The sequence below is a fragment of the Chenopodium quinoa genome, unplaced genomic scaffold, assembly GCF_001683475.1.
Source record: "Chenopodium quinoa cultivar QQ74 unplaced genomic scaffold, ASM168347v1, whole genome shotgun sequence".
NCBI classification, from domain to species: Eukaryota; Viridiplantae; Streptophyta; class Magnoliopsida; order Caryophyllales; family Amaranthaceae; genus Chenopodium; species Chenopodium quinoa.
This window is the reverse complement of record NW_018744821.1, coordinates 1,856,447-1,882,760: the sequence shown is the minus strand read 5'-3', so window position 1 is coordinate 1,882,760 and position 26,314 is coordinate 1,856,447. Positions and strand designations below refer to the sequence as shown.

Genomic DNA, 26,314 nt, shown 5'->3' with positions numbered 1-26,314 from the left:
TTGAAAAACTATCGTATGAGTTTTCCTTAAATTTATTGGCGGCTTTTAATAGCTCTTCCTTGTAGTTGTAGTCAATTCTCAGCAAACCCAGAACCTTTTGGCAAGGACCTCATCATTCACTAAATTCATTGTCGTCTGAATGAGAATGTAGATTAAGCTGGATGGAACACAAGAAGAATACATACCAACAGGGATGTGGCGTGCTTCATTGTAAATCACACTATTATACAAGTACTTTAATTAGGCATAGAAATTAAATTTGAGAAGACATCAAATTACTTGGTACTCTCGTATCAACTCCATACAGAATTGTTCATGTGCTACTAACAGTGGGAAAAAATGAAAAAAAGAAAGTCAGACACCATATTAACTGTATTTATACAACTACTTGCCATTTTTACCCTGCCACAAATGGTTCTTGAACTCTCTTTTCATGGCCATATTTTACAACGGAGTGAGACACGACTGAGGAAATAACAATGTAATTGGCTCGTGGCTGTTGAAGGAAATGTTCCCTTCTGACTCCTAGTTTTTCTCCTTGATAACAAGTCACCTAGAGACAAATCTAACCTGCAGCGAAGCAGGTATTGGTTGAGACTATGATTACCTCGTTGCTGTGTCACCCCGTCTCACAATACATGTAGCATTTTACTTGGATATACTAGCACATTGGACTACAAATGAAACGAGTTTTACATCATTGTGCTAGAAGACCTATCCACCTACGAATCAATTGCCTGAATGGCTGTCAGGATTAAATTTTCCTCTGTTTTCTCAAACAAATAACAGAGTAGGAACTGAGAAGATAGTAAAAAGGATGTCAGATGGTTATTGTACACCCTAGTTCCTTGGCTGCCGTGTCAAGATACTCAATAGTCTTTCCTCGTGCTAGTCGACTATGAGCCTCCCACGTCAAACACTTTTCAATATCTGTGTGCCAGTCAATGATCCCTAAATGCAAGTATTGAAAGGGAGACTCATGGATACCATTTCTATTTTCTTGTTGAAAACCAAATTTTACAGATCCGTTCTGCTGTATATCTCGGAGAACAGAAGTGCTTAAAGCACGGACATGTGCACTTGGATGAGAGAGGCATGTTATAGTAGCTGGTAGGCGGCACTGCAAAGAGGAGCAAACATAATCGGTCAAAAACTCAAAATAGATCCTCCAACAAGGCACAATGTCTTTCTCCTGGGGGCAAGGGTACGATCCCATTCATAAGCTATCAATAAAAATTGAAATCATGTAACTTTTCCTTGAGTGCATCATATCCGTTTGAAGTAAATAATCTAGGTAAACTTATACCTTTAAAAGATTGGAGAGGCCATCTGCAACAGCTAATCCAGACTCTCCCCATTTCAGCACTGATTGAACTGCCCTGGCAGTTGCTTCTAGCAGCTGTCAAAAAGTCAGCATAATACAATAAAGTTCATCAGACATTACAGTTTAATATTATAATCATCTTACTAATTCTTGCATCTCTTAGATGTAACAGCAAAAACCACCCAATTTTTACTATGTCACATAAGTCTTTGTTTGTATGCACTTCCTAGATATCACTACACTTTGAAAGTTTTAATAGTATTCATAATTACAGCACAAGACGATTTCTGAAACATAATAACATAGTAACGAGTAAAATGAAACATAAGTTTATTGAAACATAGGTTTAATGAAGATAATGGGAAAAAAGGAAATAAAAGCAAGTGAAAGCAGGCTTTTTAATCTTCAGAACTTTCCGATTTTTTACCTCCAACTGAGGAAGAGTGCAAGCTTCTCCATCAACAAGCATCCCATCCGTCGCACGCAAAAGAAGATCTGAAGCACTTGCCAGTATGACAAGTGATTCGGGGGTATCATAATTTCTCATCAATTCCACCATTAGCTTTACAATTCGCTGGTTAATCTTCCACATTTTCTGTCCTTGATCATCATCCTTGGCAATCCAGGGCTGTAACTCCCTTTCAGCCTGACCAAAATAAAAAAATAAAAATAAAAAAAGGTTACTAAATAAAATGTATTTGTATCGAACAAGATCATAATTTGAGGCATGTTCAACACCCATAAATTTAATATTTTTGATAGGAATCTTAGGATATTAAAAATGCCTAATTAAATATCAGGCAACAGAATATTGGTGAGTTTGGCCCCACTCTTCTATTGTCCAAATCAATTTTATTTTATTTTTTTAAAATGCATAGCAATGGAGTAGATATTGAACCTGAAGAACAATCCCTGCTGCTGCTTTAGCGGGTGATGCAGATACAACATTGCATAGTGCATCAACAACCTGTATCAACAAAATGTAAGATGGAAGGGCAATCCATATAGAAAAGTTATCACTATGTTGATATAATTTTAATATCGCATACTAATTTCGAAAATTTTATTTTGCATTGTACTGCTAAATAAGGTAACGCATGCTTACTCAAAAAAAAAAAAAAAAAAAAAAAAAAAAAAAAAAAAAAGGTAACGCAGGCTAACAAGTGAAAATTCACATCACGGAAACAAACTTGATGAGGTAAATGGTAGTTATAAGGTGACATGGGAGATAATGATGCAGAATAGGGAAGTAATAATATAGAGTCGGTAGGGAACTGAGAAGATAAATTTCTGACAAATAGTATCCAAGTTCTTCTACTTAAAACAGAGACTTATTATTGTAGAATTTGGACATGCATACCTGTCTCCATCCTTGCTGTGCAGAGGTACTTTCTGCACTAGGTTGAGTTTCAGGTGATGCAATCAACTTGTGCCAAAGGAGTGAAACAACTGAGAAGCAAAGTTCTTGTTTCTCTTCAAGTACTGATTGCAGAAAAATTTGTACACTGCAATTTAAACCTATATGCCTGTCCATAGTAAGGAAATGAGCCAAATCTGAGGCATCAAATTGGAAGTTCGCAACCCTTTTACCCGCTATATTTCCAGCATCATTGTCTGTGTATATAGCCTTCCCACAATTTAGTAAATTCTTTGAATGGGAAGAATCTTCACATATTAGTGATGATGGCACTTCTGATTGAAAAGAGACAGTCCCTCCACAATCATTTTGTTTTCTTCGATTGGCAACAATTGGTGGACCCCTCCACACTGGTGTTTGGGATAGATGAGCTTCTAGTGGTTCTGCCTTGTTGGCAATAGATGCAACTGCTTTTCTGTGGATATCAATTAGATTATAAAGTGAAGATGCCCTGGTGTGAATTTCATTATCCCATTTACAACGCATTAAGATAGATAGGGCATTCATGCAAGCCTTTGATTGCCTGAATAATTCAGAAATGTGGGCAGCAACCATAGCAGCAGCAACTATTTCATTTGAACTGTAACCCCATGATGTGCCAATAGTTGATGGTTTCAGTGAAAATAAAGCTTCCAGAATTGCCAAAATTCTACGAGTATGACGGACCGCAGAGTCAACACCTTCCTTGAATTCATGAGATGTACCATTTAATTTGACAGGCTTGGCAATATTAGCCGAATCTTTAGAAATTGAAGGATCAGACATACTTGCAATCAAAGGAAACAGCTGAAGTTCACAGGATAGAGCACAAACAGCAGCCAGCACATAAGAATCAAATGCCACAACAGGACCTTGTTTTTTGGATTTCTTACTTCTGGGTTCTCTCTGTCTCTTAGAATTCCTTGATCTTGAAGGGCTGGATTGACTTGATTCTGAGTGTTTGGTAGTGTGTTCAGCATAGTTATCCTCACCCCTCGAACTTTTCCCATTTCTGTGAGCTTCGTGACTAACACAGACAGTTAGCACCACAAATAGCAATCGAGAAGCAAGCTCTGCGGAAGCACATGATTCCAAGAACAATGAATGAACCATGGTGCGGAGCTCGGCCACAGCTAGGTTTTTGGATGCTGGGCCTGCTTCAGAACTGTATCTTGATCTTCGATTTTCTTCCGGAGATGACTCAAACGGAAATGTTCTCCGTAGAACTGCTTCAACAGTAGCCACAAATATTTTCATAAGACATGCTTCGGATGGGCTTCCTCGAGGCAGATACTCCAATACTTTAAGGAGAGGTATGTACAAGTTCCATGACAATAGGGGGGGCTGCAATGGTGTAGCAACTATTATTTCAGGAAGATCAACAGCTGAAGAGCTTAACGGTATCAAACCATAAGCAGCTTCCCATATGGTACAAATTCTCCATTCCACCTCTGGACCATGGGCACAAAGCATTGATGCAATGCCCTGTGCAGTGGCTTCAATAGTAGCTTCAGCAGCAGGCATTTCTATCTGGTAACAAAAAAAAAAAAAAAAAAAAAGAGCCCCAGTCAAGACAATCAGACGGTATCTTCAAGGAAGACGAGGTTCTATGATACATTATGGGATGTTTGGAAGAATACAATAATTACCAATGTAGACACTATTTTAGAAAACTATTCACCAGATGTTCTTCCTCTTTTACTCTCCCCCCCCCCACCCCCCCCCCCCCCCCCCCCCCCCCCCCCACCAAAAAAAAAAAAAACCAACACCACCCTGGGTCATCCAAATTAAGATAAATATATTACCTGCTTTCTGTAGCATGAGATATAACCACCCAAAGGTTCATGCTGGACATCAACCCCTTCAACTTGTCTCAATGGTGGAAAAAGCAAGGCAGGCTGAGAAAGTATACGAAACAACAATGCTGCTGCAGCATCAGCGGCAATACCTTCTCTCATAGACATTGCTATGCCAATAGCTCTCAGAAAATGTAGATGCATCCAGTTTCTTGGTAACTGCACAAAAGTAAGGCATACATAGATAAGAAGTAGCATTGACAGCTAAAGAAGCCCACATACATCGAATTGACATGTCTCGATTGCAGCACATACCAGTTAAAGCATTACATACCCAAAGAAAAAATAAAGAGGCTGAAGAAACCATATAATACCAAGGGAAATTTTGCACAATTTTTTAAAAAGGGCATTAGTATCACTCCAAGAAACTTCCTTATAGAGTTATAGAAACTTTGTTGACGTGCACAACTGCACATACAACTTATATACCTTTGTTCAGAACTTCCAAGTGATTCAACGTGCTCACTATAAGTGATTTTATTGAAGCACTGCGCTTATGCCATCATACTTTACTTTCATCCTCCAAAATTCAAGTTAGCAGGTATATGTAGTATACAGGTCCTTTATGACAGGATACTAGGATATTTAGGACAACAATTATGAGCGAATGTATGATACAAACACAAAGACTAACAAAGAGGGTGATGACCGGATGCAGGATATTTAGGACAACAATTATGTATGATACAAACACAAAGACTAACATAAGAGGTTAATGACTGGATTCAGAATATATGAGACAACAATTATGTATGACACAAACACAAAGACTAACATAGAGGGTAATGTCTGGATGCTGCGCGTTACAGACACATTTAAACAATCTATAGCACAAAGTGGTATTGTATAACAGGTTGGATTTGGGCAAGATGAGAGAACCTGAATTCAATAAGTTAAAAGGAATTTATGCATCAATAGAGGAGTCCTTTATTGATACAACTGGATTACTATTTAGCCCCCTTTTCACCCAAATCTCACAAATTGCGTATACAAATAATAAATTAAATGGAGATGACCCTCACAATACTCACTACCGTAATCAGCCTACTCCAAATGCATTTAGCTAACTCAAGCAGCAGTAAAAGATGACTCTCCATTTGGAGAAAATGCACTTTCTAACATTACCAAGTTTACAGAATTATCATAAATTTTAAGCCTATCAAAAGACACAGAACTCACACAAAGTTTGTAACCCCAACATTTGAGTAAATTATAGGGCTTTCTGGGGAGATCTAATGACAAAGGTGTCGGAGCCTTATGCTTTCTCCAACTATTAGAGTAGTAGGCTGCGGATGAGGGGAATTTCCAAGTCTATGCACAATTCTTTCTAAAAAGTACATAATTCTATTCTGATCAGATAATTCAGAAGACCAAAATATATAAGTCGTGTCATTGGGAGGGGGGGGGGGGATTAAGTAGAACTTTATCTTTACGAACCAAATTTTATTTAGGTGCCTAGCATAATACTCAGCCTTGTGCACTACAGTTGATTTTACCATCAGCAAAATGGTGTGAAAACAATTCGAAGGGGAAATAACTTAAGAAATTCAAGCCACAGCTTAATCAACAAATGAAGAAGAATTGTCGATCTCACTGTTACAACTATGATTATAACAAAGAAAATAATGAGCACTTCATCCTCTTATCTAGAGGTCAAAATTAATCTAACTCGCATGGTCATGAAAAAAGCTAAATCATCAAATACAAGACAAAATGATTTCTACTTTGGACTTTCGTCCTCAACAGCAATTTAAGTCATCCACTGCTGTGTGTAGCAATGATTGAAACAACTAAAGTAAGGTATAAATGTGCATACACCCCATATTGACAATCACAATGAGATCACAGATATATATAACCGCAATCACAATATTGGTCAGGGAGCCATTGCTTATAAGTTTACGGCATAGCAAGTGCATTATGTACCAACCCCTTGACAAGATTTCTTATCTACTTAGATCATGTTTCGTAAGAGCTTTTTTTGCTTGGAAACGGAATCAATCAAACCATTACCATTACCAACGGTTAGAAGGTTAGAGAAACAATTGCCATTACTTTAGGGTAATGGTTTCCACCTATTTATTACCTCTCCAAAATCTAAGGTAACAATTACCCTTACCCTCCTCAAACATAAACAAAGAAAGTTAGGTTAAGTGATTCCTTTCCATGGTTAAACCAAACAAATGAAAAGGTAATGGTTAAATGATTCCTTTCCCTTCTTTTATTTGTTACCTTTCCATTCCGTTTCTAATATTCATACCAAACGCCTCTTAAAGAGTACATCCTCATAAACTATTAGTAATATATTTTTATTTGTTTAAGAAAACTCTAATATCTAATTCCATATTTATGAAAAAATATATATTTATTCTATAAAATTCCAGCATGGCAGCGTTTATCATTTTGGATAAGAATAATTAAAAGTCACCAACAACCAAGTTTAGGAAAACAGTAATGGAGTCCATCGCATCACCAGAACAATGGAAGACAAATAAGATCATGTGTAGTAGGTACAGTCATATGGAACGTGATCTTACTCTCATTCCAGTTGCATAATCTTCAGCTGCCCGAAGAAGTTCCACAAGTTGTACTGCAGCATCAAGTGCATCTGGAGCCCATGATGGTGGTGCTTCAAGAAGTCCAAGCAACAATCTCTGAGTGGCACTTGGTGTAGCGATTGCATAATACCTTTTGCAATTAAAGGAAAAAAAGAAAACCAGATAAATATTAAAAGAAAATTGTACTAAAAAGGAATCAATCAGTGAGTTCTTAGGTCAATAATTTACCGATGAAACAAACGTGCATATGGTTCAAGTGCAGGTAAACCAGCAACTAGATGCTCATCCAAAGCTGTTGTTGGAGGAGGAAGCAGAAGGGCAGGAACTGCAACAGCTGTTAAACTAGCAGTCTCATATCGCGTGACTTCTTCGTCACAGACACTTAATATAACACCAGCACCATTTGCAACAGCCCAACGAGGAGTTGACGGCATTAACTGAGGATGCTTCCCATTTTCACGAGAAGAAGCTGCAGGAAGGAAAGGTAGCCAGAACTTACTCCATGTTTTGCTAAGGTACTTCTCACAGCAATAGAAGAGATAAAGATTACAATAGAAGACACTCCTATCCCTCAATTATTAGGTGAAGATTTTAACCTAGCTGATATACAGTTAAAACTTAATCACATTTCATTGCAAGGACTCTCCTACTAGCCAAAGGAAAATCCATGCAACAAACATTAGAGTACGTCAACTTTAGCCATTATTTGGCTGCTGTTAAAACTCAAAATAGGACAGATGGAAAATATAATAAATTTATTTTTGTTCCATTCTAGGTAGGTAATGGTATCAAATACTCTTTCATCGCCCTAGTGATGGAGCTATGAGTGAGAGAGGAAGGTAGGCTGATGCATTAGAAGGGAGAAAAGGATATGCATGAGACAGGAGAATGAATGATGTTGAATGTAAATTTTGTATATAACTAGGGCGGCCAACGCACGCACCATAGCTAGCCATATCCAGAAGTTCTTTTGATTTGGCATTGTTATTAGCGTTAACTAGGGGAAAAAATGTAAACGGATATTTTTAGGGGTATAAATGTCCACATGTTATTTTTAAGAGTTAAAAAAAACAATTAACATTAATGAGGGCAAATATGTAAATAAATATTTTAGGGACATAATCGTCTCAACACTATTCACAAAGTGTGGTCATACTTTTAAAAGGGGTAAATATGTAAATAAACATATTTAGGGGCATAATAGTCTCAACACTATTCATAAGAGATTACTCATAGTTTTAAAAGGCAGGGAACACAGCATTTGACAACCTGAATAATTATCATGTTCAATAAGCTTAACCTGGTAAATTTTTAGGCTAGTAAATTATGCTTGTTCTTGGTGTTATGTCTCACAATTTACTATGAAACTGTTTGTAAAGACTGTAATGACAAATTTTATAGATAAAAAAAATGTACAACTGTAATGACAAATGTATATTCGATTGGAAAACATTCATTATTTGGTGAACAAGAAAATCACTTAGATGAATTAAAATTGTCCGCAAACAAGATTTTCTTGTTACTCTATGAAATGTATAAAGGTCATGCAAAAATCCAGTCAAACATGTTTTGGGCTTTAGTTTTAATAGTTGGTTAGCTAGAATTGTAACTTTGTGCGGGACACATAAGAACTGTAACATGTTTTGTTTTGCTATCATCTTTTTGCAGTAACAATTATTTTTTAGTTTGTGCCCTAGATGCATGGTTTTAGCAAATGAGTATTTTATTTCATGAATCAAGTTTAAGAATTTTATTCAACTTGGCCAAAAGAAAGAAGCTGTAAAATACGCCCCGTAAACATATAATCTTTAGAAAACTAGAGTTGGCGTATCATGCAATAGGTTTTGCTTTAATTCCATGATCTCAAGCAAAATTTTGTTAAACTCTGTTTGGAGTTGGACAAAAAATACTTGGCATTCAAAAGTATCAAAAAAATTTAAAGTAATTTTCATCAGCTTTTTTTTTTTTCCTTATTCTCAACATTGCTCTGCATATACCAGCAAACAAAGCGAAGTGGGATCAATTTTTGAAAAAAAATCATATAAAATTCTTATAAGTACTTTTATCATTTTATGTATGGCTTCTTCAGCACCAGCAAACTAAGCAAAGGACTGAAGATTAGATAGTGAAAGAATGTGTATACATGTAGTTTTGCTTGATAAATCATTCAGCATGGATTAATGAGCTTGGAAGAGAGACCTTAATTTTTAACTTTTACATTTTCAGAAACAAACAGAAAGGGGCACAAATGCTGCTATAGTTATTAATTATTAATTGACCCAACTTCCACACAGCCCCATCACTATTTCAAGCTAAAAGGTAATTGTATAATTATATTGCATGCTTCAGGATCATCTACTTGTATTATTTAATTATATCAAATTATCAGTAGGTACATAAGCCATACATGTGTTCAGTAGCATAATCATGGCCAGTTCAAGAGTCACAATAATGCACTTACTGAAGATGGAAAGAAAAACAGGAAAATCTCAAAAGAGATCTCCTTCTAAAAAACTTTGAGACTTACCAATCATAGGCGGTTTGAGTTCTCCAGCAGCATACCTTCCCATAACACCACCACACCTATAATTATTCCAAAAGATTCAGGAGGGAAACATAATTTAATTTACATGTACATCCATGCAAATAAACTTCCAGCGAATTCAAATTAAAGCACTTACAACATTCATACAAATCATGTATGCCCATTACAAATTTGACAAACATTCAGCCATTCAAATGGAAGAGCACAGCAGATAACAAAAATTATCAGGTTGAGGTAGCATGCTAGTCACTCAATAATCTCCTCCATCTCCCCCCCCCCCCCCACAAACCACACTCTTACCCAAAGCCGGTTTGTCAACCTCCCCAACCCCCACACACACACACAAATCCAGTTTGTAAAAATGAGTGGGAATGTTCATGACTCAGCTGCAAAACCCTCACACAGCCGCACCCCCCCCCCCCCCAAAAAAAAAAAAAAAAAAAAAAAAAAAAAGGAAAAATGGAAAAAAGCCAATAATTAACTTGATATCTAATATTAGATCAGATCTTAACTCCAACCCTGAAAGTGATGGTTATCTGATATCATCATATCTAAGTTTTCAAATTAATAGCTATCAATTTTCTATCATTTCCGAAAGAAAATTATTTTTCATATAGATATTCTACAAAGAAAGGCCGAAATTTTTAAAATAATTTCTTGAGCTATTATCTGTTAACATATAAACATGATAAGAATTATAACTCATACTTTCACTTTAAAGTTAGTATTTTACGTAAAGCTCAAATCTAGAGATCAATCTGCTACATGCATCAAATCTAGGCATCCAAATCAAATGTACAAATTCACAAAAACTACACATTAATTCAAAAACTGAGTAACTGAATCGTTCAAGAACTCAACTGAAGTACATACCATCTAAAGTAATCACTTTTAATACCAAGAGGGGCTGCAAGTAATATGTCAGTAATCCAAGGGGACAAAGGCCTTGAAGGTCTCTTTTCACTATGAGCAGAAGAAGAACAAGACGGTTTGGCAACAGAAGCTTTGCTGCAAGTAGCACTATTTATACTGGTGGTACAATCTTTTGAACTTTGCTTTCGCTCAACTTTGTATATTGGACGATTATAGTGAGTTAAAATTCGCAGTATCTCTCCGCATGCTAGTGCCCACTGCTCAGAATATTCATTCTGCAAAATCGATGATAATTAACAATTTTCTTCAACTAGGAGATTACATTACTAATTTGACAAATGAAAAACTATTGATGCATGCCCTCAGTTCTACACTTCTAGTCATGGAACTGAAAGGCTCCTTAGTTAGTGTCAAGAAGAAATATACAGCACCATGGAAACGAAATCATGCAAGAAAAGCTCATAAAAAAGTTTGGCGCATGTACCTCGTCATTTGGGCAGAACAGAGAAATGAAAGAGGCAAATGGAGGTCGATCCTTATCATATACTAGAGTCCCATCAATAATAATATAAATGATAGGAAGAACAACAGCATGCCCATGCTCTGGATGGTGGAGGACAAAAGTAGCTGGCATCATCATAAGCACAAGTTAATGCCTTTCCTCAACAAAAAAAAATAAAGATTAATCATTCTAAATACAATCACATCATCCAAAAGGTATAAAAAGGTATAGAAAGGTAAACTATTACCAAGGACATCATCAAATAGACGTTTTTCATGAGCTGGGTAACGAATACGAATCAACTGAATAGATAGAGAAAGGCATATAAAATGGTTAGCAAGCTCTGAAAGAAAAAGTCATATAAAAGGAGTAGAATCATTTTATTGAATATAAAAATAGGGTTTAGTGATCATTTTGTATCTGCAAAAGCTGCAGGAAAATACCTCAGCAATGTCTTCTGGAAACTGTTCTGATATGAATTGTCCAAAATACTCAACGTAAGCTGTGATTTGAGCCTAAGAGGGGGGGAAAGGGAAACGAAAAAAATCAGATAAGCATTTGAAAGAGCTGAAATGAAACAAGGAATTCAGTCAAGTTGGAAGGGACAAAATCAATTTGGTAAGAATATAAATATTAAAAACATCAACAATGTTATAATTCATAATAATCAAGCAATAGCACCAAAAATAATTAGGAAATATTTTGTTGATGCTCTATATGACATGCCAAGTAAGTTTTTTACGTCCACTGGAGAAAGCATAAAAAACAAAATGATAAAGCTCAAAAAAATATTTTTATCACATGGTTAGCCATCTAGAATAGGTTTCTCACTGCTAATTGGGTCACTGGCTGGGGTTAGATCATTAGAGTTTGACTGTAAGTGCTATGCAATTCTGACCAGGAATATTTATTCCAAGTACCAGATATCTGCACAGATCTAGTGGTCTATGATGCCGCTGCCTGGAATCTACAGGCCTGCCTATGCATTATACCAGGAATATGTTAAAGCATAAATGTATGACAAGAGATTGAGGTTCTATAGAATGATGCTGGGTAAGTCTTGTGTGCCCCGGCTATATATCAGATAGATACCAGCAAAGCTTTTCTTCATGAGCCATGGGTTTATAGATGAAGTCAAGATGCAACCTCATATCAATCCTATGGGACGCTCAGAAGCTCAACGAATAAGCTTGCAAATTAAAAAGGACCAGGCTTGATCTTAATTGGTCTCCAGCAAGTTGACAGTATAGTAATCTAAGTTTCTTTTAAGCCTTGGCTTTTCCTAATCAGACCAAGATTGCATTGTCCACACATTAGCATCATGGGCTTCAACAGTACCGCTAGTCTGGAATTACTGAGACAAACACTTGAATTTTCAATCAAGCTCTAGGCAGATCTTATATCATTAATGACCTGAGATTAAGGGGGTATTATCTTGATAGGTTGAGGCTGAAATGCTCAAGAAACTGCACTAAGTCAAAGACATATATTCTTGATATCTTGCAAGATATTAGGAACCTAGCTTGGAAGAGAATATACTGAAATGTTCGCTTATCATCAAGGCTTGGCTGAACGGTTGAAGTTATCTGCTCTTACAGGGGAATGCCAATTATCCTGACATTTGCTAAAGCCTTGTTGGGAGATTTGTAGATCACATATACAAACCTAAACATTTCATATGCAGACCAGCATCACCATGACACAGACCAGGGAACTATGAATACAAAAGTTTAGCAAGAGATCACGAACAGGTTACTGTGCCATCCTATAAGATTTCACAGTGTCCTGAAATCCGATGGAGCAAGACACAATATTCCAAATCCTGAGTTGGTAAATAGTAGAGAAGCATTTCCAAGACTGAATAATTCTGGACAATAGTTGCCTTATTCATTTCCGTACCACCAACATGCTGCAAATAATTTCTGTATTTCATGATAAATAAGATGTCTTGAACTCTTGAAGCTGATTGTCATTGTTCCAGGGAATAGACAAAAGAATTTCTAGAGAACTCATGTGAGATTGAATCTGTAGTAAGATGTCATCATAAAGCCCCTATAGGAACAATAATTTCTACTTGACTCTCAAAGTTACAGCAAATTCCAACTGAGAGAAGAAAAAGGGGGAAGCATGAAGAATATATTCTAACTATGATGGTAGCAATAGTAGCTTCATCTGCTTACTGATAGCTTCCACTCAGCTTGACCAACTCAACAATAGTTTATGCATAGTACTTTCTTGTTATTTCAATAATTCAGCCAGATGCCATAACAATACATATTTAACCTCAACATAAACAACTAATCACTTCATGACCCCTTTACTCTTAGGAGCTCGAACAATTACCTCGATCTCTACTTTTCCACAAAGTCCAACTGACAATATGTTTAAAACTGATCAGATAAAAAATCAGCAGGATGGTGTTGATCGTAGCAAACTAATAAGCCTAGCCAACCTAAGTTTGCTTTAAGATCATTGTCCACATCCACATATTATCCAAGCTGAACTAGTCAAACCATTGGATGAGAAGTCCCATAATCAACTCCAAGTATCGAAATTAACATACCAACACCCTTACACTTACACGAAATACAAATCAAACACAAATTACATAACATGACATTTAAAGCACTAAAATACAAATTAGAGCAAAGTGACACTACCTTCCTCTGTTGTGTATCTTGTGGTGGTGGCCAAAACAAAGAGGAGAACTGAAGGCCATCAATCCACCTTTCCGATGGACGCGCCATATAATCAACCGTCCCCATTTCTCTTATTCTGTGAAAAATAATGTTATTGTTTCAACCCAACTACAAACTTCAATCCGAAGGCCGTTACCAATCAAGGATTAGAATCTCATAAATTCAGCATCCCGAACCGAGCATCGAACAATCGAACAATGAAGTAAGTTCTTCCCAATTTACTTAATCAGTTTCTTCATAAATAAATTTATACTTACAGTTGGGAGCTACTTCTCTTTCTCGATTACAATTTCAACAGAAAAGGTACTATTATACCTTCTTCTTCAGCAAATACTTATTCACAAATCACAACAATTACCCCAATTTTTAGCTTCAAACCTTCTGATTTCTTCAATTATCAATCAATTTCTCTATGTTCAACGTTTGATTCCTATATTTTACAAATCACACCCAAAAATTCTGCATAATATCACAAAAATAATTAATCAAAAATAGTAATAATCATACTTCAATCATCTATGTAATACTCAATTTAACAGCCAAAAATGAATAACTCGAACTTATAAATTAATAATTAATCAGAGCAATAATTTGATATTATTATTCAGTATAAAAATGAAGAAAACAGCAAAATATCTAGCCGAAAAAAATTAAATTAGATAAAAAAAAATCAAAAAAAAATCTGAAAAATAAAATTCATACCTGTTCAAGATGAAAAAAAAATATCTGAAGCAGAAGATTGAGAGATTCTTGATTTTTGTTACTGGAAAAAAAAAAAAAGTGAGTTGCAGAAGAAGTGGGGGATTTTTTTGGTTGTGAGATTTTGGGATTTGGAGAGAGAGAGAGGAGGAGGAAGAAGAGGAGATCTTTTTCGGGTCTGTGCGCTACTTGTGTTGCATACGTGGCGATGATATTTTCCTCTCGCCTTAGAGGCCGCATGTAGTTTCATGTTAGATTCGTTCAATCACACACTCATGTATGAATACATGCTTTGTTACATCCATACATACATACGATGTGCTTCTTCTATACATGGAAGGCTACATCGCCTTCACACGACGGTTCGACTCGAGATGTTAATGAGTTGCGTTCAAAAAGACCCGAACCATTGGTTGAGTTTATTAGAGGCCGGCTAGGATTTTATTATTTTTTGGTAGAGCTCGAGTTAATTTATTTTTCAGGTTAAGAGTCGAACAGAGTTGAAATCGTGCTTAACTTATCTAATTAGCACTTTTAATGATTACATGTCATATTAATACTTATGATGATGTTATTTTGACATTTTGTGTTTGGAATGTTACAATTGTTGGCATAACCTCACAAAAAGTCATTTTTAGGTTTAATCACACAATCTTAAATGAAATGACTAAGGGTCTGTTCTCTTACGTTGAAATTCGATTCAGTTCAGTTCAGTTCAGTCAATGAGAACATGCCCTTAGAAATGAGTAAGAGTTACAAGGTTGGGAGCAAACTTTACTTGTAAACACAATACCAACATGGAATATACATATACTGTCTCCATCCCTAATTTTTTTGCCTTATTCCAAAATTTTGGGTCAAATTTTAAAATCTTTTACCATAAAAATCATTATTATTAATTTAAAAGAGATGATATAGTTATACGGGATTTTGTTGGATTCATCTCATTGTATATTTGATTATTATTTAGTTTAATAATTTTACATGTATGAAAATGGAGATAAAATCATCTTAACACGTGTCTTGGTAAACCGCAAATAGTCAAATGGGGTAAAATATTAGGGACGGTGAGAGACAAAGTATATATAAAATTTCTAGGGTTTGAGATTGTATTTGCTTACATTATCCTTTCTAAATCTTTGTAGTCAACATAAAATTACAAATATATAAGAGGCTAATAGAGGGACATTGTTCACTGTTTACTATCCTTCATGATAGAGAGGAAACGTAGAGAAAATCACAAAAGCCGCTTTTATAAGTTCATACGTCCAATACCCAATATTAACCAAATTTGCTATAGTAATAAAAATTTCATTGTTAGAATGATTTTTTTCATTTATGTTTTTTTTTTTCTTTTTGTTCTTTTGCTCCCATATTAATGGTAAACTAATACTACGTAAATATTGCAATGCAAACACCTTTGAGCTTCAAATTTCTGTTGGTAGTTTGGAATGGTTTTTCTAATGGTTTTGATTTTATTTAGAATCTTATTCTTTGTTATTAAACACATTATTATTAATTAAAGATTTAGTCTATGCATCCAAGATAACTTTTTAGAAGAATCTAAAATAAGGCTAACAAACTTATCATTGAGATGTTTACCTCTTTTGATGTGATACTCGTTTGACTTAATTACGAGATCTTGTAGCCTTGCAGGCTCTTTTTTTTTTTGTTTAGGCAAATCACACCTTATACGTATGGTTGTTCTAACTTTACAAAGATATTGGCTTAAAGGGCCTTACACATCTTCACCCATTCATCAAGAATATAATGTTTGTCACTACGGTTTTTTTTTTTTAATTTTTTTTTTTTTTTTTTTGTTTTTTTTTTTGTTTTGAGAAACACTATGGTTTTTTCTAATCTTATATCATAATCATGTTCTAAATTAGCCCGCCTCTAATGAAGCAGTCTCTTTGGCTAATCAGACGGGTCTCTTTAGCCAATTTTATAGTAGTGCCTTTAGGCTGTTTAAAAAGCATTTTAACATGTTAAGTGATGGTCCTTAATTGTATTATCATTGTTATATACCTACTTGTGTACTTTCTTTACTTCTTCATAGCCTAATTTAAGAAACAAAAAGAGTTTGGTACAGTCTTTTGCAACAATCACTGTCTTTGAAGATGACAACATTTTCCATTAATTGATTATTCAAAGAAAATCAAAATATTTCATTTAAATGATTCAAATTTAAGAGCTCATATAGTTTTTTTTTTTGTTAAGAAAGGAAGCTATATATTCTTAATGTGCTGTTTTTTGAATTGTTGTAATAGAGAAAATAATACAATTGACTATGAAATACCAAACAACTTGTTTCAGGAGAGGGGGAAGAGAAAGAAAATATGTTGCTGTTTTTTTTGTCCAATTGGAATCATGTTCTAATCAAATCATAGTAAAGGTTGATAGGATTTAACCCTATTCCAATGCAATTTTAATTGCATTGATAGATTTGTTTGGTTAATAGATAGAGTTATGACAAAAAGGTCGGATGATTTGATTAATTTAGAGAATTGAGTTTAGGGATGGCAGTGGGTCGGGTTAAATGGGAGACCAGCCCCATTCCCGTTCAAGTGGACGGGGATGGAGGGAGGTTTGGCAGGTAATGGGGCGGGGATGGGTATAAAATGTGTACCCGCCATGGGTGATGGGGTGGGTATGGATTTTAGAGTAGACCCGCCCCATATACGCCCCGCCCCGTACCCACCTTATATCCGCACCATATTTCTTTTAGAAGAATTTAGAATTTATGAAACTTGATACCCCCTAAGACTCAATAAGCTTGAATAGTGAAAGTCCTAATTTTCTTAACCTAATTTGATATAATTGTCATTAATGTGATACAATAGAGTATTATGGCAATGGGTTTGGGATGATTTTGGGGCAGGTATGAGGTGAGTATGAATATCCAAGTGGATGATGGGGCGGAGATGGATCCTATATTGTACCTGGTGGGACGGGTATGGATGTAGATATTGTACCCGCCACGGGTGATGGGGCGGGAATGGGTATAAGATTTTTAGGCGGGTATGGGTATGGAGGTGCCATAATCCGCATTCAACCTGCCCCATTGCCATCCCTAATTGAGTTCATAAATCCATTGATTTGGTCATTTCATATAGAGCTAGGGTGGAGTATTTATAATATGTTTAAGTAACAATAAAACAACTACAAGCTACAAGTATAAGCCAATTTTACCAACACATTTTCATAAGATTCTTTAATGTAGTCAACATTCTAATGTAACTAGTTAATTAAATCAGCACTTAGCAACTAGATACCCACTAATTACCATACATAGCCAAATAGAGTAAAATTAGATTCCATTTATTCCTTTAACTCCCTAACTGTTAAATTGAATAAACTATTTTTTTGTAAAAATAAAATAAAATTAAATAAAAATAAAAATAACATAATAAGATAGTTTATTACATCCATATAAATAAGACATTCTTTGTGTAAAGAGAATCAAACTTTAGTCCCTTTAGTCATTCAAACTAGTTAGAATGCATGCAAAAAAATAAATACATACTCCTTTAGGCCCATATTATAGTTCTTGTTTTTCTATGGAGATTTAAAATGTTGTTTCTATTTCGATTTTGGATAGTACGTAAAAACCTTTATACCCTTATTTTTTTAAAACTTTATTTATCGATTTCCTACACTACCTTGAATTTTCCACTTACCTTGTACTTTTTTTTTTCACGTTCTCCCTCTAACTTTTGTCTATAATTGTACTTTTCACCTTTTTTTTTGCTTTTTTTAATGTACTCCAGAATTGTTCTCTTCACCTGAAACAAGTAGATCTCGTCTGAATTTTTTAAGGTTTGTGGTCTGATCCGAATTTTTCTGATTTGGTCTCGTTTGATCTGATTTAATAATTTGACTAAATTTTGATCGCATTTTAATACTAATCTATAAAGAAAAATATCATCAAAATGGAACTTGTTAGATTCGTCCCATCATGAACTTTTTAAATATGCAATTAACGATATTTAACAATAAGTAAATGATAGTCCAAAGTTTTAATCTGGTTTGATCTGATCTGAATTGAATTTATAAAGGAATAAGTCATAGGTATCCGAAATAAGTTGAAGAAAACAAGTCCTCCATCTACTTTTTCCTTCTATTTCTTAAATATCGTGAAAAAACAGAAACAAAAATTATAAGCTAGAACAGGGAGAGTACCAAAGTTACTGTATACTAGTAGTTAAATTGAGGGTTTATGTACGATACATTACATGATCAAATCCTCTTACCTTTGTTTATATAGGATAATAGGAATACTAGTACTTTGTAATTTGTATTGTAATTGTGGTTGATTGAAAAAAAAAAATGAAAAAGAGATGGCATATAAACCGTTCATGTATGTATCATGAAACAAACACATTGACTTTATACTACTATAGAAGAAATGATTAAAGATTATAAAGTAATTATTCCATTAGTTAGTAAAATTAACACCTCATGCCGGCCCAAAAAGAAAGTTAAACAATAAACAATGCAAAAACCTCTAAACACGCGACACGTGAATGCGTAAACGAAAGGTTGTTAAAAATGGGGAGTGGGACATAATTGAACACTTGTCCAAAATATCTGGCTCTAAATTTCTAATTTAAGTTTTGCAAAGTTTCTTCCACTCAGATATTTATCAGCTTCTCCACGTACTACATGTCTCCCTCAGTCCCTCCTACTTAAGTTAAGTTCTATTCATTCGAACTTATTTTCCGTTTAATTTAGTTTATTGATCTAATTTTTTTTAATCTTAAATAATTTTAATTTAATTCAGTTCAGTTCAGTTTTAAAAAAAAAAACACTAAGGTTTTTTTCTGACTGAAAAAAAAAAGTTTAAGAATGATTTATACTCTGTATTTTATTACTCCCTCCGTCCCACAATACATGACACGTTGAACTTTTTTCACTATTCATTCATTAGGTTTGACCATAATTTTTTTTATCACAAAATATGTTATTAGATAGGTTTTGATATAAAGTTTCATAATATAATTTTAAAAATAATTTTCATTAATATTCAATTATATAAAATAAAGTGTATTAATATATATATATATATATATATATATATATATATATATATATATATATATATAGCTAACGAGTGCTCCGGGGCGTTAGATAAGGTTAAATTATATTGGTTGAAATGGTATTAAGTTAGGAATTCATGACAAAATCACGCGTCGTTCGGTGTAATTAATGTTAATTTTACTCTAATATTTGCAATTTAATTCTCTTATCTAACGCCCCGGGGGCGCTCATTAGTTTTTGCCATATATATATATATATATATATATATATATATATATATATATATATAAAGTCAAACGGACAAAGGGAGTACTTGCTTAATTTTCCTAGACACGTATGTTCGTTGTTGTAAATTATTTATCAATAACATCTTTAATTACTACTCCCTCCGTCCCCAAAACTTCGACTTTTTTGGGTTGATTTCGCGGTTATTAAGAAACTTAAATAAAAAGAAATAAAAACATATTAGAAATATAAATTTACATGGGGTTTGTAAAAAAGTAGAGAGATAAAGTATTAAAAATACATGAAAAAACAAAATTTTATATGGGAAAGCTAATTTTGCACAAATATTATTGTAAATTAGTGGGTATTTTAATGCAAATGAGTCAATCATTTCAGGACTAAAATTAGGCCAAATTAAGAGTCGAAGTTTTGGGGACAGAGAGAGTAGTCAGTAAAAATTACTATAACAATTGAAAATTAAGAATCTATTCATTAAAACGATTTCAACATGTAACTACAAGACTATATATTTTTATAACATATAAATCATAAACATTAGTCAAAGAATGTCAACTAATGTTTGTGGTTTTTTTTTAAAAAAAAAAAAAACTAAATTGTGCAAATGAAGCAAGTAATAAAATATGAAAGAATTAATATTTTATTTTTTTTAAAATGTATAAATCACAAACATTAGTCAAAATATGTATAAATCACAAATATTAGTCAAATTACTCCAAATTATAGACTTGTTCACTTCACCGATAATAAGGTGATCTTGTCTAAATTTATTAAGAGTTGATCTTGCTTGGCCTAACTTTGCTAGTTTGTTTAATCCAATCCTTCTTCTTTTAATTGAGTAGCACACTTTTCTTACAAAATTATTTTAGTAGCTACAATTATATCTCTCATGTACCTTTTGCCACATCATTTACTTCCTCTGTTCTACTCTGTAATATTATTGCAACAACTAGACTTTTACACTAATCATCACGCTTGTTTGACCACATATTATGATTTATACGTAAAGTAAAATATAGTCATGTGGGGTCTTGTTAGATTCATCTCGTAAAATACTTTCACATTAATTATCAACTTTTTATTATTTTTAATCTTATATAATTATACATATATATTATAACATATAAAATGTATTTTGAGATGCATAATTTCATCCTTCTTGCAATATTTGTGGAATAGAGGAAATATTATTTTTTTCAATGGACTACTCCCTCCATATTACCCCCTCCATCCCTTAATACAATGTCTCTTTCGAGCATTTATTACTCACATAATAAAGAGAAAGAGACATTGTATTATTTTATGTGAATTAATTGCAACCCTACAGGGGAGGGATCATAGTGTATAATGTTCGCTAAAGTAGATATATTTTGTACAAGAAAATAAAACGTAAATAAAGCTTTAAATATGTAGTATAAGAGTTTCTTATACGGAGTAATATTTAAAAAAAAAAAAACAAAAGTAAATAGTGGCTTGAAAATTTAGGGAAATGTTTAGGTTTCTTTATGTAGGAAAGGTAATGCATCAACATTTTTGGACACCTAAAATAAAATACAAGCATTATAGTATGGGATGGAGAGAACATACTATTCTAATTATCCAATATGCTTCTCCTAATTAATATTTTGTGCAAAAGGTTAAGTATCTCCAAACAAATAAAGGAAACGTAGGAGACACTACATTATTCCCATATATACTTCTCTAATTCCACCAATGTTTGGGCCTTATAAGGGTGTGTTATGTTCACCTTAATTTTTTTTTTAGGATTAATCAGATCTAATTAGTTTTACAAATAATAGTAATAAAAAAAAAAAGCTTGTTTCTTCAGATCTAATTAGTTTTACAAATAATAAAAAAAAACAAAATTTTAATCATACCTAATATATTTTAAAGTCAAATCAAAGAAGAAATCAAAGAAGTTCACATGAAGAAAACGTAAGGCAATAATTTTACTCATACTTAGGGTGTGTTTGGATTGAAGGAAATGAAGGGAAAGGAATGTAAGGAAAATGGAAAGATGGAATATTTTTCATTTGGATAACAAATGAGGAAGGAAGGGAATTGGAGGGGAGAGAAATGAAGGGATTAAATTGTAGGAAATTGATCCCTCCAACAATGGAGAGATTTGAAAGGAAAATTCAACATTCTTCCCTCCCCTCCTTTTCTCCTCCCTCCCATTCTTTTCTTTCCTAATTTTTTAATATCCAAATACAGTGTTAGTGCTTGTTTGGTTGCGCAAAGAAAACGATGGAAGTGGAAAATTATGAGAATTTGAAAATGAATGAGTTATTTGGTTGACAATTAAAAGTATAAGTGCGGGAATTACAAATTTATTGGAATTGTGATTTCCCACGAAACATGGGAAATTAATTACCCAACCCTTAGGTAAGTCTAAAATTCCCATAATTTACAACTTCCTTTATGCTAGAAGTGCCGCTCATTAATGTTATTAAGTGATTAAATATCTAAGACATATACACTTGATTATGCTTCCTCATTTATCAAATTCAGACAACTTGCAATTTCTAAGTTTTTGATGTACTCCTAAGTATTTAATTCTTATAAAATACAAACTTCTTATGAAAAGTAAATTCCTATATCAAAGAAACACCTTAAAGTTTAAAGAAAAACAACATTCTCTAATAATCATGCAATTATATTGAAACAAACGTTATTACTCCTTAAACTTAAAAATAATTAAGTTGACGGGACACGTAATGATAAACCGACTTTGTGAAATTGTAGCCAATAGAAAGTTGTTAATAGATCCCACTACTAAACTAGAATACGACAGTAATAGGGTGCAATGGGTCCCATCACATATAGTTTTCCACCACTTCGACAAATTCAACAGCTACCTCTATTATTTTAATATCAAACTCTAATCATACATGATGGTGATGCTTCACGGTTTGTTCCATACTTCCATGGTTTTCAATCACCATCATGTTTTCATGTGTTACATGTACCATGTACTTCTTTCATTCTCATGTATTAGTCATGTACAACAAGCAGCTTTCTTTGTGTTTATTATTTTCTTCTTCGTTTTTGGTACGAGTTGAGTTTGTAAGATGAGGCTTTGGTTTTTGGCTAATCACAAACGTGTGTATCAATGTTCTCCTATTGTATATCATACGCATACGACGAATATGATATATTTTCTCTATTTTTTAATTGACACATTAACATTATTCATACACTTTAAGTTTAATGTCTTTTGTGATTTATACTTTGTATATATTACTTTTACACACGGTATATGAACATACTACCTTTGTTCTTATTATTTGCAATGAAGAGGTTTTATTTGTGAGACATAAAATAATTAAATACGGTTAAATGTGAACTATCGGAATACATAAACACTAATTTTTCAATGTCTGATTTTATACCCAAAAGTTAAGAAAACAAAGATCAAATTTAACTCCTAATGCAAAATGCTTGGTTTGGACGTATGCCACAAGAGCTATTATATGTTTAAACAAGATTAATGACTATGTTTTGATAAGATATCATATACTTGTGTAAATGAAATGATATTGACATGCACAAAATTAAATTTTTGAGTCTTGAGAAAAAAAAAAAACTTTGTTATTGCTTTTTATTATTATTATTATTATTATTATTATTATTATTATTATTATTATTATTATTACTCCCTTCGTGTTTTTTTTTAAGTGTTACAGTTTGACTGACACATAGTTTTTAGGCAATTTAATTGACTTAAATAAAATAAGAGGTAAGTGAGGTAGTTAGAGTATTAAAAAATTGTAAAAAAAAGATAGTGGGGTTAATAGTTTATTGAAAAGTAATGAATGTGAGAGGAAATATATAATAAAAAAAGTAGTAGTGGGTTTGGGTGGGGACCATGAGAGGAGAGAAATATAGTATTTTAATATAGTTTTTTTTGCCAAAAAAGAAAGGAAACACTTAAAAAAACACGGGCGAAAATGAAAAGTGTAACACTTAAAAAAACACATTATTATTATTATTATTATTATTATTATTATTATTATTATTATTATTATTATTATTATTATTATTACAAAAACCTACAAAGTCAACTAAATTACAAGAAATTAGTTGCGAACCGAAATACAATACAGGTCCCCACCCCTCTAGCTACAGCGAACCTCATTCTGCCGAAAATGTGAGCAGCTGCACGAGTTACAATATCCTAAGTCCTAGCGAACGCCTGAACCCGCTTCAACTACGCAACAACATCCTTCTCTAATTCCCCCTAATGAAGAAAAGGAAAAAAACCATAGCCAATAGCCCCACAACGTGCTCCATACTTGTCCCGCTTCCGCTAAGCTGCAATTGACACAACACGACCATGAAAGAAGTTAGACAACCTAGATTGTGTTAGTGGAAAAGATGTAATACCCCGTATTTTTATACATATTTTATTTTAAATAAGTGTTTTGTGAAGTATTGTAGGGAATAATTTCAAGCCTTTAAAATCCCACTAGCTTGAACCCCACTGTGATCATACACTAAAGTACGGTGGCGTCCAAAAGGGAAGAAGATAGAGCAAAAGAGTCGCCAACAATTTTTTAAGGAATTTGTAAACCATTCATAGGATGAAGGTTACACCCCTAAACGATCCAAGAGTTCGTCAACTCCATAAGTTCATAAACCAAATAAGGGTTCGGGGATGAAGGTACAAATCCAACCTAAAAGAGATTGAACCTGCCCTAATAATAGGCCTCTACTTTATTCTGATCGTATTCATGTGCGCTTTCTGATTAACATGCAATCAATAGGATTAACCCTAAACCTGTTTAATCTATGTTGGTTGAGTTTAATGCACAAATAAATCTATTATTGGCGATCACTTGAATTATAATCATAATTAACCCTAACAAGATTATTAATTATCTTATTAAGCATGATTACAAGCACCAAATTCCCTTTAAACATGCATAAAAGGTGATCAAGCAATAAATAAAAATCATCAAGCAACATAAAAAATAATAATCATAACCATCATAAATTATAACAATTATAATAATAATCATGATCATATTAATATTAAAGCATAATAATAACAAGATCCTAGGCATGATACTAACAAGATTAATAACAAACCCTAGCATGTCACTAAGCAATAAAAATCAAAGTTTTAACCCTAACATGATACTAACAATCATAAATATTAGGAAGAGAATAAAAGGCATCATATCAATCATATTTAATATTAAAATTACCCTAGACATGATACTAGGAATATCATAATAACAATATAAACATGATTTCTACATCATAATATCAATAAATCAATTAAAGTACTTACTTTGATGTCTCGTACCTCTTTCTAATAACAAAATACACACGTTAGTAACTTCAAGGAAAATAATAAACAAACAATCAAATTAAATAATTGAAAGAGAGATTTGGGACCAAACCCTCAGAAATTAAAACCTTTCACGTCTAGGGCGAAGGCAACTTCGAATATGGCTAGGTGTTTCTAGATCTTGTGAATGCGGAATTTTGTATGAAAAAGCAAAGTAAGAAAGAGTTGAATGTTTTAAGAGAGATGAAAGATTTAGAGAATGCTAAAGAATTAATGATTGTCGATGATGATCGTGAGAATTGGTGAATGAAAACGGAATTTTTAATACGATATTTATAGAGAAAATTAGCCAAAAAAGATAAATTAACAAAACAGAGTCTGACGCATTAAAAACGGAACTGGCGCCAACCCTTGCTAGCTGGCGCCAGACACCAACACTAGCGTCAGGCGCCAGTGGCTAGCGCCAGGCGCCAAGACCTGGGGTTAGGCGCCAAGCCTGATACCAACGCGTTTTCGAAAATCCGATAAGTTTACCGCACTGGAGGATAAAATAATATAATTTCTTCGAAAATGCTATTTGATTTTGATTAAAACTCTGAAAAGTCAACAAAAGTCAATTTATCAATGTTAATCGAATTAGGAATGAAAAGAACCTTCTAGAAGAATCTAGAAGACTAAAACCATTCCTAATTGCATTAAGAATGATAAATCATATTAGGCCCTCCCCTAGATCATTGGGCCGTACATAAATCTCAAACCGGGCCCAGTTTAGTAAATTGGCCATAACTTCCTCAATATTCATCGGAATTGGGCTTATAATATATCGTTGGAAAGGTCTTTGCAAGCCCCATCCAACTACACTACTATTGGACCCATATCATGGACCAACCAAACTGGATTGGCTGTTTTCTGAAAATAAGTTTTCAAAAACAGAGATAAGAGAAAAGAAATAAAAACTTTCCGCAACACTAGACTTTCCACACTTTCGTTTCATTCGATTATGATTCGACGTGAAAGGTACTCATTACTGGGTTTGGTTTTGGGGAGACAAAAATGGGTGTCTACAGAAGCCCCCACTTTGACTGAGTTTGGAGAAACACAAGTTTCGAAAACAAAAGTCAAAGTAGCGATAGGGACGGAGAATGATTCAGAACGTTCTGCGATCCTAAATCAATCTTGCAACCCTGATACCTGCAAAACTAACGTTAGTTAAACATATAAAAAAGTTAAGAAACGCGTATCTTGCACCGTCGAGCACACGTCTCTGAAAGTAACCGATTTGC

The 26,314-nt window shown here is 33.7% G+C and overlaps 1 protein-coding gene across 2 annotated transcripts; it reads right to left on the bottom strand.

The window, feature by feature from the left end:
- Positions 1–211: 211 nt before the first annotated feature.
- Positions 212–14,706, bottom strand: LOC110704165 (protein GIGANTEA-like). Of its 2 annotated transcripts, XM_021881951.1 has the most exons (16): positions 14,456–14,706; positions 14,011–14,212; positions 13,715–13,829; positions 11,498–11,569; positions 11,302–11,356; positions 11,037–11,179; positions 10,553–10,827; positions 9,662–9,717; positions 7,363–7,603; positions 7,114–7,264; positions 4,526–4,735; positions 2,685–4,250; positions 2,223–2,291; positions 1,752–1,970; positions 1,307–1,399; positions 212–1,120 (listed from the first exon to the last, which is right to left on the bottom strand). In XM_021881951.1, the coding sequence occupies exons 3-16, from the start codon at positions 13,817–13,819 to the stop codon at positions 821–823; spliced, it is 3,555 nt and encodes a 1,184-aa protein (XP_021737643.1). In that variant the 5' UTR covers positions 13,820–13,829; positions 14,011–14,212; positions 14,456–14,706; the 3' UTR covers positions 212–820. The 2 variants fall into 2 exon arrangements, with proteins under 2 accessions (XP_021737643.1, XP_021737642.1); XM_021881950.1 differs by having other exon boundaries at positions 13,715–14,212.
- Between the last annotated feature and the right edge of the window lie 11,608 nt (positions 14,707–26,314).